This window comes from Rhinoderma darwinii, chromosome 6, assembly GCF_050947455.1.
Source record: "Rhinoderma darwinii isolate aRhiDar2 chromosome 6, aRhiDar2.hap1, whole genome shotgun sequence".
Lineage (NCBI taxonomy): Eukaryota > Metazoa > Chordata > Amphibia > Anura > Rhinodermatidae > Rhinoderma > Rhinoderma darwinii.
In genome coordinates, this window is record NC_134692.1 from 26,422,825 (window position 1) to 26,438,589 (window position 15,765).

At 41.0% G+C, this 15,765-nt stretch overlaps 1 protein-coding gene across 1 annotated transcript in view; it reads left to right on the forward strand.

Annotated features, from left to right (window-relative positions):
- Window positions 1-15,011, forward strand: part of PSMD14 (proteasome 26S subunit, non-ATPase 14) — a 73,303-nt gene extending 58,292 nt beyond the window's left edge. Inside the window, exons 7-11 of the mRNA XM_075831098.1 lie at window positions 1,130-1,237; window positions 6,401-6,475; window positions 9,728-9,853; window positions 12,933-12,995; window positions 14,382-15,011. Coding sequence (XP_075687213.1) covers window positions 1,130-1,237; window positions 6,401-6,475; window positions 9,728-9,853; window positions 12,933-12,995; window positions 14,382-14,480 — 471 coding nt within the window. The 3' untranslated portion in view covers window positions 14,481-15,011. The remainder of the gene's footprint in view (window positions 1-1,129; window positions 1,238-6,400; window positions 6,476-9,727; window positions 9,854-12,932; window positions 12,996-14,381) is intronic.
- The last annotated feature ends 754 nt before the right edge of the window (window positions 15,012-15,765 follow it).

The window sequence follows — 15,765 nt, forward strand, 5'->3', positions numbered from 1 at the left end:
TTTAATTCCATGCAGGAGATTTGGAGCTCTGCGTCAGAAAGACAAAACTCTGACGGCTATAAACATACATTAGGAAATTAATCCGGGCTGAATTGAACATCTTTCGATTAAAAAAACAACTAAAGTATATTCAAGGGTGGGCATTCACTTTGTGTGAACGTAGCCGTAAACAGAAGCTACTGTAGGCTGTAAGTTTGCGACCTCTCTATACTCGCTGCTGTTCTCAGAATTTTTCCGAGGCATATTACAAGGCGTGAGCGCTCTAATTTTAGATTCGTGTGGAGCTCCATTACATTACATGAGTGGGCATGGCACTGCCTTCTATATTGTCATTCTGTATAAGCCCTGCTAGAACAGATTGGTCATATGTATCCTAGAGAATAAGAGTGACTCCAACTAGTGCCTTGGCTAACGTCAGACCCCCCACGCCTTGGTTTTCTGTACTGATCTAATATGGTCTATTGTGTTGCGGAACTCCAGATTAATTTACTTTTTGTCCTTCCTGCCATGGGAGCTTTATGTTTGTAGGACTTATTACCTGTATATTTATTCTAACCTTGTATTTACTTCTGCATAGATTGCCCCTCCAGTGCTGCATTGGTATTTAGGGAAAACAGTCGAAAAAAACAGATTGTCAGCAGATAGACATCATTGGCCGGAACTTATGAAAGCCATCTGATTTGGAGAATTGTTCCTCGCTGGCTATAATTTTGTTGTCATTTCACATATCCTCTTACTGTAATTGATGTGACAGGGCTGGGCCAAAACTTGGTCCCTTAGCTTGTGCTCGCTTTCATGTTTAGCCTCTCCCTGACATTGAAGATAAGATGGTACTTAGGTGTCAGGTCTACAGAAATCGTTAATCATAAATCACCTTAAACAAACTTTCTTTACTTTATCTGTTTCTCTATAAGGATAAAAAAAAATAGAATAATTAGTCTAATTTTTCCTTCCAGAACGAAAGAAATGTCCTGATGGTTCACACGGCGGGGGGCAGTTTTATTAATATTATAATTAAATGAGTATCGGGAACCGCGCCAAGACTTATACGAGCGGATCGTGCAATGACCACTATTGTGCAGTTCTCGTGTCCCACAAGGAATTGACGAGACAGTTTTTGTTTTTACAGGTTGTTATTGACGCCTTCAGATTAATCAATGCCAACATGATGGTTTTGGGACACGAACCAAGGCAAACCACTTCCAATCTCGGGCACTTAAACAAGCCATCTATACAGGTAGGTCAACTAGAACAAAGGACCGCTAAATGAGGCTTTCTGCTGATGGCAAGTTTGTCATTATAATGGTCCGATATAATTGTCAGCTTTTTATATAAAAATAATGCAAATGTTATTGTTAAAAATGTTACAATATACAAGGAATAAACTCGTAAAAAAAAAGTGTGCCAGGCAAATATGTGCCGCGTGCCAGCTGTGGCACCAGTGCCATAGGTTGCTGACCCCTGATCTACAGTTTCTCTGGAATTTAATGACCCTGGTTTTGGCTCATTTGGAAATGGCGGCAGATGATAATTGTGGACACAGATGTTTCTTGGGAATCTCGATCAACCTTACTTGTCTTTAAAGCATGGAAAAACATGGGGTCTGTGCCCTTAAGCTGGCCATACACATTAGATGTCCGTCGAACACGCCAATTTAGGTGGCACCCGCTGACCATCTAATGTGTATGGTGGCATCCCAGCTCTCCCCCCAACAGTAAGAGGATTTATGTTATACAAAAAAAAAAAAATTCCCGACGTTTTGTGGGGGTTAGGTCCTCCTACGCTTGCCAAGGACACACCCTTTCCCGCTACAATAAATATTTTCAAACAGAATTGTATCGGGGAATTGCAATTGAATGAAATCACTAGTTACACAGTTACATTTCTTTAATTCTACTTCAATGGGGTCGGATAGGTGCTGGGTCATAGAAAAGTATAAAAAAATCACTGAAGAGTAAAAAGACTTTCTGAAAGAACAAAATAAAATGTTAGCGCTTTATTGTTCAATCCGAGGAATGTCTTAATCAGTTATATCTGGAATATTCCCTATTCTAGAAGAAAAAGGTATTAGACACTAAAGTCCAACATTGAGTGGTCAGGTAGAATTGTTTTATCGAATTCTTTACCATATTACATTGTTTAAACTATTTTGAACATTTTCAATATTGTAAATAAAAAATATATATATATTTTTTTATAATTTTCCTTCGTGGCCAATAACAATCATTGCCTCTTCCGTGATGCTGAAATTCTATACCTGTGTTGTTGTAGTTTTGTCCATTGTCAGGGGATTTGTGGTTTACAAGCTATTCTTGAGGTCTGGTTATGTCCATTTAAGCTTTTAACAGCTGGTTTTAAACCTTTTTTTTTTTTTGCGGGGGGTTTATACTTTTTTTTTTTTTTAAATTTTTGCTGTGCACTTATTTTTTTTCTCTGTTTCCATCACCTAGATTAAATATAAAGAAAGTGTTATGTGACATTACCATGCTTCCTTCTCTACGATAGTTCAATAACACCAAGTTTATAATAGAGCCTATGTCCTAATGAGAACAGAAATTGCCTTTGTTTTCAAGTGAGGCCGGACAAGTTCATACTTGCTGGTTTCTAGAGAATAGAATACGCTGGACCCTTTAGCCAACGTATAATGACCTTCAGCGTAAACATTTTGCTCCTTCATTATCTTTTAAAAGGGTTAAGGGCATTTTCCGCTTCACGCTCTCGGAAAAAGGAAACTTCACCGCACCTCAGGTTCTTCTAATTGAACATAACAAGCGCCTGCTTTCGCCATGTTAAAATAATTAGTCTAATTTCTTAGTTCTCAAAATTATTTGTAAACGACAGTAATTAAAGGGGTTGTCCGAGATTTAATGACTTTGTGTTAATGCTTGTAATTTATAAATGTAAATACATTTGTAATATACTTACATTTTCCAAAGTGGCCCCTTTTCCAGTTCCTGAAACTTGACGGGTGACGTCACTCTCTGCTCTGGCCGCTTTGTTGATCTTGAATTCTTTTCCGGGTGTACGACACGTCACTTGTGACGTGGTGTATATCGGCTTGTTTTGTTGTAACGCGCATGCGCGGCCCCTGCTGTGTTCTCGAGAACAGCAGGGACCGCGAGATCAGCAGTGACAGCGCATGCGCGTTACGGGCTGTGAAGCAGAACAAGCCGATATACACCACGTCACAAGTGACGTGTCGTATACCCGGCAAAGAAGTCGAGATCAACAAAGTGGCCAGAGCCAGTGCAGTGAGTGACGTCACCCGTCATGTTCCCCACGGCAGGATCTGGAAACTGGGCCACTTTGGAAAACGTAAGTATATTACAAATGTATTTACATTTATAAATTACAAACATTAACACATTCATTTTATCTCGGACAACCCCTTTAAGTTTTAAAAGGTCTGTCATATACTTCTTTCCATTCAAGCTTTTTGAAAGGGATCTGTTTACGGTGTGTTTATAATAGATGTTTGAGGCAAATACTCCGAAATATTTAAATTATTTTTAGTTACCAGTGTCCGTTATTATTTTCATGCAGCTATTGTCATTAGGCTAAGTTCACACTAGCGTTAGGCCCCATTCACACGAGCGTGAATCACGTCCGTGTGCTGTGCATTGAAACAACACACGGCGCACGGGCCCATTGATTTCAATGGGGCCGTTCACACATTTTTCACGCAGCGAGAGTCCACTGCGTGAAAAATACCGCATGTCCTATATTGGTGCGTTATCATGCACCTACGCGCCTATTGAAGTCAATGGGTGCATGAAAACAAAGCACCACACACACACGCATGCTCATGTGTGTTTGGTGCGTGATGTACGCATCAATTCAGTTGAAAATGTGAAAAGAAAAAAAAAAAAGATGTGCGTGAATAACGCATGCCACTCGCAAAGCACACTGATGCATAACGCCACACACACACGGACCCGATTCACGTGCGTGAATCGGACGCTCGTGTGCATGAGGCCTTAGTATACGTTTACCTCTCTTCTGTCAGAGGAAGAGCGGATCGAAATATTAAAGGGTTACTAAACGTTCAACCTACTTCTGACATGTCCTAGTGACATTTCAGAAGTTTTGATTGGCGGGGGTCCAAGCACTGAGACCACTACCCACCACTCGCTAAAACAAAGCAGCAGATGCGCTCGTGTTGGAGCTGAGCCGCTTCGTTTCTGTACGGCTTTTTCCGGAAATCGATGTAGCGTGTACGGACTCAATTAAAAGTCTATGGGCCTGTGAACCGCTACATTGGCTTTCCAAAAAAACAGACAGAAACGAAGTGGTTCAGCCCTCAAGCAAGCATTTCTGCCGCTTCGTTTTAGCGATTGGTGAGGGTCAAACCCCCACCAATCAAAACTTCTGACATGCCACTATGATATGTCAGAAGTTTGTTGAAAGTTTAGTTACCCTTTAAACAGAAAGCAACAGTTCCGTTAGAATTACCGTTGATTTCAAAGTTGTTTTTTCCGTTTGTCTCTGTTCGCTAGTTTTCCATTTTTATCTATTTTTTTTTTGACTAAGCGAGAGTGCCGTCTGCAGCACTTTTGTTTCCGTAAAAATAAACAGAGACTTAGCGAACAGAGACAAGCGGAAAGCACCTGAAACCAAATAATTATCTTTGAAATCAACGGTAATTCTAACAGGCCCGTTGCTTTCAGTTTAATCTTTCCTCTAACGGAGGAGAGGTAAACGTATACGAACGGTAGTGTGAAAGAAGCCTGATTTGTAATGTTCCAACGGAGTGGTAATTTAGGGACGCAATTGTCCTGGCCGCCAAGTCATTATTGGTATCCATATTAAAGAAGTGTACCAGTCATTGGGGAGTTCTCTCTTGGTTGGCAAGACTGTATTAAAAAGGTTGTCTCCTGAAGGTTAAAGGGGTTTTCCAATAATCTATATGTATCACCTATCCACAGGATACGTGATAAGTATCTGCTCAGAGGGGTCCGAATGCTGGGACCTCCTCAATCCCGAAAACTGCTTACTTTGCCATCTCTGCGCCGCATATCAATGGAGCTGTACTGTGCATGCTCGGCCACCGCTCTATTTACTTTCTATGGGGCTGCCGCTCTGCTGTGGAGTGCACAGGGTTCTCGAGATCAATGGCGATCCCAGCGGTCTGATATTTATCACCCATCCTGTTGATAGGTGATCTATATTGATTATGGGAAAACCCCTTTTAAGGTAAGATTTACATGTTGGCTATTAAAATGAATGGAAGAACTTGTAATTCAGATATGGGCCAGAGCAGCAGCAGCTCTTACTTAGCAGCTGGGGCGCATAGATGGGGTCTTGAATTGGGGCCCTGGATGAAGCTTATATGGAAAAGGGGTTATCTACATGAGACGACCCTGTTAAGATAGATTTACACAATGATGTTTGCTGCAATCCAACCATAAATGAACAATCCTATCAATAACAGACACGTATAAATAAGGAAATGTGTCGATTCTGAAAATGCTAAAAAAACAAAAAAAACACCATCAACAATGACCCCAATTATGGAGATCGGCAAAAGAAAGTCAGTCGGCACTCTAGCCAAGTAGCCGTTGTGCTTATGGTCCAGGGGTAATTCCAAACTAAAGAACAAAGTCTTAGTAGTTACTAATCTGCTGCAATATTGTTGTTCTCTTCATACAGCAGGCACAAGGCCAGATTTCTCAGGTTACACACTGCATGTTAGGATTAGTGGTACAAATGAGTGGGGACGCTGGATGTGGCTTTCAAGGTTTCGGGTATAGGTCCGCTTCATGTCTTTGACAAGATTTGATGTCTCATTGGTTGTTGAAATCCCATTTTCAAATAACCTGTTGGGGATTTATGAGTTAGTAGAGCGAGCCAAAGGTGGCTACAAGGAGCGTCTGCTGTGGAGAACCCAGTACGGCCATGCATTACGTGGAAAGCCCATTAATTTAACTGAGAACTGTGCCTAGGAGTTGAACACTTCCCCATAGATTACAGCTGATCGCTGGTGGTCATAACGGATGGTCCACACTGGCCAAATTATTTTTAAAGATATGAAAAATATGGCTGCTTTCTTCCAGAAAAACACCACCTGCGTAGGGGCTGTGTCTGGTATTGCATTGCTGAGATGCAATACCACACACAACCTTTGGACAGGTGTGGTGCTGTTTTTGGAAGAAAGCAGCAATTTTTCTCTAATCCTGGACATCCCCCTTTAACAAACAACTGTATGTCTTGTGCAATGATGTCTGGTGTTGAGCCGGTGTCCAACCTGGTCCGGACCTCTATTAATCCTAAAGTTATGGTTCAATATTACCATTCAACTAAGTGAAAAGAGTCTTTGCAACCAAAGATCTGAACTCTCGCAACGGGATACGCCCAGCTCTGAACAATGTGTCTTATTGATGCCACTTTGTTTTTTCCTTAGGCGCTAATTCACGGTCTGAACAGACATTACTACTCTATAACCATTAACTACAGGAAAAATGAACTGGAACAGAAGGTGAGAATTTATATGTAGTATTATAGATATTTTCATCTGTGTATACGTTCATAATGGTCACAATACAGAAGATGATCTGTAGGGAGCAGCAGATAGAACGACATTTGCTGATTTATTTTAAGGGAATGTTCACACGTAGAGTCAAAAATGTCTCAAAATACGGAACTGTTTTCAAGGGAAAACAGCCCCTGATTTTCAGAAGTTTTTTGAGCAACTCAAGTTTTTCGCCGCGTTTTTACGGCCGTTTTTGGAGCTGTTTTCATTGGAGTCTATGAGAAAACGGTTTCAAAAACGTCCCAAGAAGTGTCCTGCACTTCTTTTGACGAGGCTGTAATTTTACGAGCCGTCTTTTGACAGCGACGGGTAAAATGACAGGTCGTCGGCACAGAACATCGTAAAGCCCATTGAAAGTAATGGGCAGATGTTTGCCGACGTATTGGAGCCGTAAAACGCCTCCAATACGTCTGAAAATAGGTTGTGTGAACCCAGCCTAAGGAGTTGTCTTAAAGGGAATGTCGCTATAATTTTTTTTAATTTTTTTCGTTAATTATTATTTAAGTGATTTACACATTGTTTTAATTTTTTCACAAGTCAGGAAATATTATAAATTAGATTCTAATTTATAACATTTCCATGCGCTGGGCACTATAGGGAGCACTTCCCAAAATTGCAGCATGGTCAATGTGGTAAAGCAACCTCATTGCTTTATGGTGCAAATCTGGGGTAGACACACTCTCCTCTAGTGTACTCACACAATCCCTCCTCCCTTATTCTGGCTAGTGCCAGGAGAAGGAGGGGGTTTGAATCGTCAAACCTCCTACTTCGTTCTGTCAGGTTTCTATTGTCCCTGACTATCAGAATCTGCTGTTTCATTCTTCTTGGTAAATAAAATGGAAATCAGGTGGACCCATTATCAGTCTGTGGCATTCATCTGCATGTTAGGAGTAGCGGTACAAATAAATGAGGTCCCTGGTTGTGGCTTTCAAGGTTTCGGGGTATATGTCAGGTTCTCCGTCTTTTGACCAGATTTGGTTTGTCATTGGTGGTTGAAATCCAACGAATTTCTATGTATCCCTCAGACTGATGATAGGTCCGTCAGATTTCCATTTTATTTACCAAACACCAGATTCAGACGGACCCATTATCAGTCTGTGGGATCCAAGACTCCGGTGTGAACAGAGCTTTAGCTAAGTGCATTGATGCATATTAAACATTGCAGCTTTTTCATTTATTTTCCTTTATGTACAGCACGTACTCTGTAAAATACTTTGTATGTGTTTTATAAATGAAGGACATTTCTATAAGGGCTTTTACTGTCTCAATATAAATTACCAAATGGGAGGAATGAGCAAACTGGGTCCTAGTGCCAGCCTCAAAGGGAACTCTTGCTGTTTTTAGTATATTCATCAAAATAATGAGCTCTAAGCCTCTATGTATTTATATGCAGAATCCCGTATATTCAGTTTCTCCACCTAAATTTAATATTTACAAAAAATACGGCCAGAGATGCACTAAGATATAGAGAAAGTAAATGTTAAAGTGCTGCCTAGTCTCCTTACACTTATATAAGTTAAGTGGCAATTCCGACTTGTGCTTAGCACCTGAGTACCTGGGCCTGGTTGTTAGTTACTTGCCCGACAACCCCATTGAAAAAACCTTGGTTGTTATGCAGTTTATCCATAGCAACCAGACTGCTAGACATGACTCAGATGTTAAGCTCAAAGCTAAATTTGCACCTTGTCGGCAGCAGAGAAGGGTTAAAGTATCCTGGCAGCAGTTATGCCATGTTCTTCGTTCTTACATATTCCATGTACTGGGTGGAGTATTCTGATGAGTAACATCCTTTGATATCCAGCGCTGACGTTCTGGCTGCACTCCTGGTGATTAATTTGCATATCATGTGACCGCTGCTTCCAATCAGAAGGATATTTCTAGAATTATGCCAGAATATGATTAATCACAGCTGATCCCTCTGATTGGCTGCAGCGGTCACATGCTATGTGAATCAATCACCGGGACTGCCGCCAGACCATCGGCGCTGGATAGCCGTGGTAAAGTGCTGTTGTTGTTTTTTGCTTATTTTTCTCATTTTCAGCCATAACGCCAAAATTTGCAAAACCCAGGGAACCGCTTTTAAGCAAACCCTAACAAATGAATCACTACAATGACCACAAAAAGCAGTTTAAAGTCAAGGAGGCTTTAAACCGTATATGAAATTGTATATCAACTATCCCAGCACAAAAGAAAATGAGACAAAAAACAGGATAGAAAAAAAAATATTAAAGGAATGTAGTACAAAAATATAATACATTGCTTTATACCAGCTAATACAAAGCAATTTCATGATGACAATATATCGAACTTTCTATTACATAATTACTATTTATATTATATATATATATATATATATATGTGTGTATGTATGTGTGTGTGTGTATATATAAATACACATACATACCTTATCCACCGTCCACCCCATCATCTCCTCTGTTTTTAGTTTCCTCTAGGTCTATAGGTGCCACCGTGCATATAATGGCTATTTGCACGTAGAACGTACTTAAGGGGGTTTTACACTGGGCGATTATCGGGCAGACAAGAGTTCATAGAACGCTCGTTGCCGATAATTGTCCTGTGTTCGTTCATCTGCTGATCGCTGACCTGTTTACAAACACTTGTTCTTCTGCTGAGCGTATCGTTTTAAAAAACTTAAATATCGTTGTCCGCACATCTCTCTGTGTAAACAGGGAGACGCACTGCTGACCTGATTATGGATGGGGACGAGCGATCGGAGTAACGACCGCTCATCCCTATCCATAGTGCCGGGTGATGGGAGCAAACGAGCGCTGATCAATGGGCTGTCTCGTTGATCGGCGCTCGCTGCATCGGCCAAAATTGGCTGGTGTAATAGGGGCTTTACTTTTGAAAGATGCAGAATCAGATGCATCCACTAAATTGTCTCTTATAGATGCGGAAAGTCAAAGGGATCTGCTTTTGAGTGTAATTTGTCTCCTCAAAGTATATAAAGCTGAATAGCGTTTAGAATGAGAAACTTCCCAACGTTGTGCCGCCGCATGTTACCTGCATGAGAGACAGGCCGTCAGCTGTGCTCTGTTTGTTCAACAGGTCTCGCTGAATGGTCTACCGGGATATTAGAGTTTTGTCTCTTGTAAAATAACTTTATTGACAATGACAAGACTTTGTTTTGTTCATTTTAGGTTATGATTTAGTGTTATGTACGTTTTTCTCTTACAGATGCTGTTGAACTTACACAAGAAAAGCTGGATGGAAGGATTGACACTTCAAAACTACAGTGAACACTGTAAACTCAATGAGACTGTTGTGAAAGAAATGTTGGAACTTGCCAAGAATTATAACAAGGTAACCAGCATGTGATGTAGGACTTTTGTCTTCGTTTTGGTACATATGGAAGTCTCATAGGTGCAGCTTTTTAGCCAGTCCTATGACCAGTAAGTGACCCACTTCTTGGTATATTGGCTAAAAAGTATAGTAAAATAGAACTGGTACTCCTGCCTCGTCCTATATTTATTTCTTAGTGCAGAGGGGGAGATAAGACCATCTTTATGTAGTGTAATAATTGCATTTAATGTGATCAATCATCAAACTTTAGCAGAAGATTTAGTAGACCCACTGACCGCATTAGAAGAAATAACATGAAAGGCGTTGTCTCGGTAAAGCCATTGGTGGAATATCTGCTGGGGTCAGACCGCTGTGACCCCTGCTGTTCGCTAGAGTCATGGCAGCGATGCTAGGAAAGAACTGTGTCACTTAGTTGTCGGCTCTGCTTTTTCCGTACGGAAGACAAAGATTAGACCCTAACCGAACAGACAGATGCATATCCTAGCGACATGCCACCAATGTCTTTGCAACAACCCCTTTAAGAGTGGATATTTAGGAAATGTGCTACCTCAAACTCCTTTTTCTTAATGATGGTTTAGTTACTTGTATTTTGTACTGTGATTCTTCGTGCAGGGCCTGAGGGGCGGTGCATGGCTGCGGGAGTCTCTCTCTAGTGTTCTATCCATTCTTGTCATGCTCGGCCCCCACAGGCCCTGCACTAGGCATAACCATGTACGCGTTTTGGCCAGACTTTACGTATTTCTTTTTTTCTTTACATAACCTGATTTTTATTACGTTTCACATTAAAATATACAAAAAGAAAAACAAAGCAGTACCATATTGGTACAAAACAGGTGATAAAGTGACATCAATGAATACAATCCGCAAAATAAACCAGTCCAGATCAGTTACTAGTTGGGCATCCTTCTTGTGGTCAGAACAGTTGCCTACATTGTGCGCTAAACTCGTAGACTCAATTCTCTAGTGAATCTGTCACCTCCAAACCACCGCGGAGTGTTCCTTTTTAAGCACTACCTACATGTAGGGACTTAAATATAAAATCGATAAAAACCACAACATAATATCTACTTATAAGGGCCCTTTTGCACAGGCCAATGATCAGGGAAATGCTCGTTCCCGATCATTGACGTAAACAGGACAACAATAAGCCAATTAACAAGCAAACGTTCGTTCATCATCTGATCAGCTCGTTTATGCATCAATAAATATTATCGTTGTCTGCATCAGATCTCCCTGTGTAAACAGGAAAATGTGCTGCCCGTATGATGGTAATGCATGGGCATGAGCTATCTCGGTAATGATCGCTCGTCCCCCATACATAACCAATCATAGCTTCAAGTGAAAGGAGCAAACGAGCGCTGATCAACGAGCTGTTTTGTTGATCAGAGCTTGTTTGCCTGGCCCATACCGGGCCATGTAATAGGACATTGACGTGGATTTTGCTGTAGAAAATCTGCAACAAATCCGCTGTGTGTGGGTAATCTATCCCCATACAGAATAATGGTTTCTACATTTTATACATAATGTTGGATGACAATGCGTAAGGCTCATGTAAGTATGGGCAAGACTGTACATATTAAAAAGGAGCAGAGTAAGGACAAGGGGTAATAGGTCGAGCATAGGACGGCAGGGTATATACATATGAAATATAGGGGCAGAGAGGGAGTGAGCTGGGAGAGAAGGTACAGGAGCTGGCAGACCTTGTGTGATCAGCCGGCCCTCCATTGAAGGTGGTGGGGCGCATTCTGAAACGGTATATCCTCCAATAGTCCCGCTTAATGTGGGACTGATGAGGAGATTCTGTGTTTTCTCATTCAAAATTGAAGTGGTTAAATGGCAGTGCTGTTCCCCTCTTGTTGACTCATGACTGAATCCCATTTGCATATGTCAGACAAACATTCAAGTCGCCATTCGGTGGGAACTGATCAGTATCTGAGCCTGTAGCGTGTGTTGTCATTTCAATATTTTTTTTTATTTTTTTTTCCAATGTGGCTGCTGCCAGTAAATTGGAGTGGGTGTCAGGCATGGCATTGAGAAGATTTCTATGTGGCTTTGAAAGACTTGAAGGTGAAATCTCTCTTGTGGTTTTAGGGTCACCGTCTGCGTTAGACGGGAGGAAATTATTCCGCTTTCTTCTAGATTGTCAGATTTGATCGGTGCATATTTCATTAATTGAAAGCTTGTAGACAAAGTTGGGAATGCAGTGAACATATTTATTTTGCTGCTATAAATAGATGTAATAATACAGAGTTTCATACGATGCACTTACAGAAGAAAACGGTGTTCAATTATTCAAGTATTGACAGCTTTTTACTTGTCTGTAAATTTGGACAAAATGACAGCTTGCAGTAGCTTTATGGAGTTTCTTGGGATACTTTGTAGACCTTTCCTACAACGCCAAAGATCAGTATCCTATTAAAGCGACACGGTCACGGTAAAACACACTGATCCAATTGGCACCTGTACAACCCCTGAAGCCGCACCTGCAGAGCACATGTTTGAGCTCAACATTAATGCAAGCTTAAGTTTTAACTACTATATTTACTATAACGAAATCGAAGATCACTCTCCCTACAGTAAGTGTTAAGGTGTAACTTGAGCCTGTTTTGACAAATAATCACAATCCAAAAGGTGCAAAATAAGTTCTCTATATGGCCCAGAAATAATTTATTCCCTCCTTTTCCTCACCCCTGCAGTAGCACATCAGGAACAATAAGTGTAGTTAAAAGGGGTGAGGCTTACAGAGTTTGTCTCTAGCTGAGGGGCAGCTGGCTGCAGTAGGCACCTCCCCTCACAGCTCTGTCTGCAGTGATCAGAAGTTCATTCTGACGTGTTTTTTTCAGCTCCACCTGCTCATTTGGACCTTGACAAGAGATTTTGATATAATTTTACTTTACAGCAACCTAGCAAAACATTAAATCTGTTAATAATAATAATTTCAAATTAATACTGGACAAAAAGAGGTTCCAGTCTGAGGATCAAAACATTGTGCGAAGTGTTATATATTAACATAAAACCTTGTAACTTATTGTATGTGCAGCGACAAGTTATTTTCTAAACTTGACCTTTTTTTTTTCAGGCTGTGGAAGAAGAAGATAAGATGACACCTGAGCAGCTTGCCATAAAAAATGTTGGGAAACAGGTACATAACTTCTATACTCCTTCACCAAATAAGATTATCGGAGTGGTAGTAATTTGTTATGAAGAGTGAAGTGGTTTTAGGGCTTGTTACTAAACTTTCATAAAACTTTTGACATGTCAGAAGTTTATCAGTGGGGGTCTGCGCGCTGAGACCACCGATCACTAAATCAAAGTGACAAAAGCGCACAGGAAAGAGCTGTGCCACTTCATTTCTGAACGACTGCTTAGTTTTCCAAGAAAAGTGCGTGATGTTCGGACTCAGACTTTCTATTGAGCCCATTCACCGCTCGCTCGGCTTTCCGAGGGGAGCTGATTAGACATTAAATGTCAGTGCTCGGATCCCCACTGATCAAAACTTCTGACAAGTCACTATGACTTGTCAAAAGTTTTAGGAAAATGTAGTTATATTTGAATGCAATCGTTTTTTTGTTTTGTTTTTTTGTGGAATGTATGGTTATAGTAGAATATTTTTTGTAATCTTATTATAAAATGTTACACAACTTTCTAATATACTTTTGTTTCAATTCCTCGCCGATTTAAGGATCTGATTGCTGTCAGTGAACAGAAAAATATTATTTACATTTGTACAGTGAAAACTGAACGATCCTAGTCCTGCTAACACATCCCGAGCCTGTTAGTCTGTCTGTATAGGTAAAGGCTATCCGTCTGCAGTCCAGTCTAGGACAGAGCAGATTTGTGTTGCTGTTGTGTTTAGATCAGAGGGTTGCCTACATGGTCTGTACACGTTTTTAGCTAGAATGTGAACAAGGTTCACTAACAACAAGCAGAGGTCCAGAAATGGTCAGGAATTGAAACACAAAGTTGCAGTATTCTTCATTATACTATGATAAGTCATTCATAAATGTGAGTACCTAAAAACCTTGTAATGTAGCTTTATATGGAGGATCTGGCAACGTCCTCCCCTTCCAGTAGCCTTCTTAGTCAATAAAAAGTTTGTCTTCAATAACTGAATAATGAGACAGTAGGAGAGGAAATGATGCTGCCTTAGCCTTTGTGTGAGACATTCATTGAGAGGGAAGAGGGAAAAACATCTGATTGGTCAAAGTACACAGCACAACGATGACGTCACACCAGTGAGAGCCCTCCCTAACTTGCTAGGATATGCCACCAATGTTCAATCGGCAGGGGTCTCATCACTGTGACTCTCTCCAATTGCTACAAAATGTGGTAGCCGCGCTATTGCTACATTAACTCCTGTTGGCTCCGCCCATCTTCTTCTGGCCGCATAGATGCCCATTATGGTCAATGACACCAACGTCCATTATGGGACAACTCTTTTAATTTTCCTGGCACATGTACCTTGATGTAAACTTGATGACATTACTGCATGCCCCATGTTTACTAACTCTTTTTCACCTTCCCGCAGGATCCCAAACGCCACTTGGAAGAACATGTGGATGTTCTGATGACCTCAAACATTGTCCAGTGTTTAGCAGCCATGTTAGACACGGTCGTATTTAAATAGTGGATTCGTTGGAGAGCGCGTCTTTCGTTTTTCTTAAGTGGGTTATGTGTGAAAACCGCAGTCAGTCTTCCGGACTGTCCTGTACTTTTATATAAACTGCAATAAGGTTCATTTCATCGGATGTTTTTTGTTATTTTATGCAGTTCAGTTTTCTGTTGTGAAATGAACCGATTCTGGTCAAATCCTATGTAAATAATGGGGTTATATGGACACCAATCAGAAATGCGCCTAGAGCCTCTGGCAATGACGAGGTTAACTCTTATAAACTCCGTTTCATTTGACTCAAAGACATCCAAGAACATGAAGTGCTACTTTAGATGGGGACATCTGGCATTGTGGGTGACCGGGGAGCAGCGCAGTAACACCTCCGTCTCTGTTGTGTAATTACTTCTGCTCCGAGATGTCAGAGACTTTACTGGCTACAAACTTCTTTAAACATTCATCAGGGCAAAGTTTATTAAGTCTGCATTTATTATTTGGGAAATCCATGCGGCAAGTGTTGCTACATAATAAAAAATACATTTACACCTTTCCAGTCTTTTGTATTTTTTTTTTTCCCTGTAAAACTTAGCTTAAAAAGGAGTTATCCAATTTTTATTATAATTAAAACTTAATTATTGAACTATTCTACAGCTTTATTATATGCTCTCTGTTTTTTTAAAGGGATTGTCCAGTCATAAGAAATTTATGGCCTATCCTGAGGATAGGTCATCAATTTCGTATCGGTCAGGGGGGCAGACACCTGGCACCCCCGGCCTATCCTCTATTTTGAAGGGGCTGCGGTACTCGTGTGAGCGCTGCTTCCCATTCATTCCTTACCTGCTCGCACTGTGAATCGCCGACACACTTGTAGCAGTGATTCCCAGTATTAGGCTGGGTTCACACACCCTATTTACGGACGTAATTCGGGCGTTTTAACCTCGAACTACGTCCGAAAATACGGCTCCAATGGGCCGGCAAACATCTGCCCATTCATTTGAATGGGTTTTACGATGTTCTGTGCCGACGGTCATTTTTTTTAAAAGACGGCGTGTAAAAAAGACGCCCGCGTCAAAGAATTGCCTGTCACTTCTTGGGACGTAATTGGAGCCGTTTTCCATTGACTCCATTGAAAAACAGCTCCAATTACGTCCGTAATGGACGCAGCAAAAAACGCCGGCAACATGCCATTACGTCTGAAATTCAGGAGCTGTTTTCTCCTGAAAACAGCTCCGTAATTTCAGGCGTATCGGACGTGCACATGTGAACATACCCACGTGAATGGGGAGAAGGCTGTGATACTGTG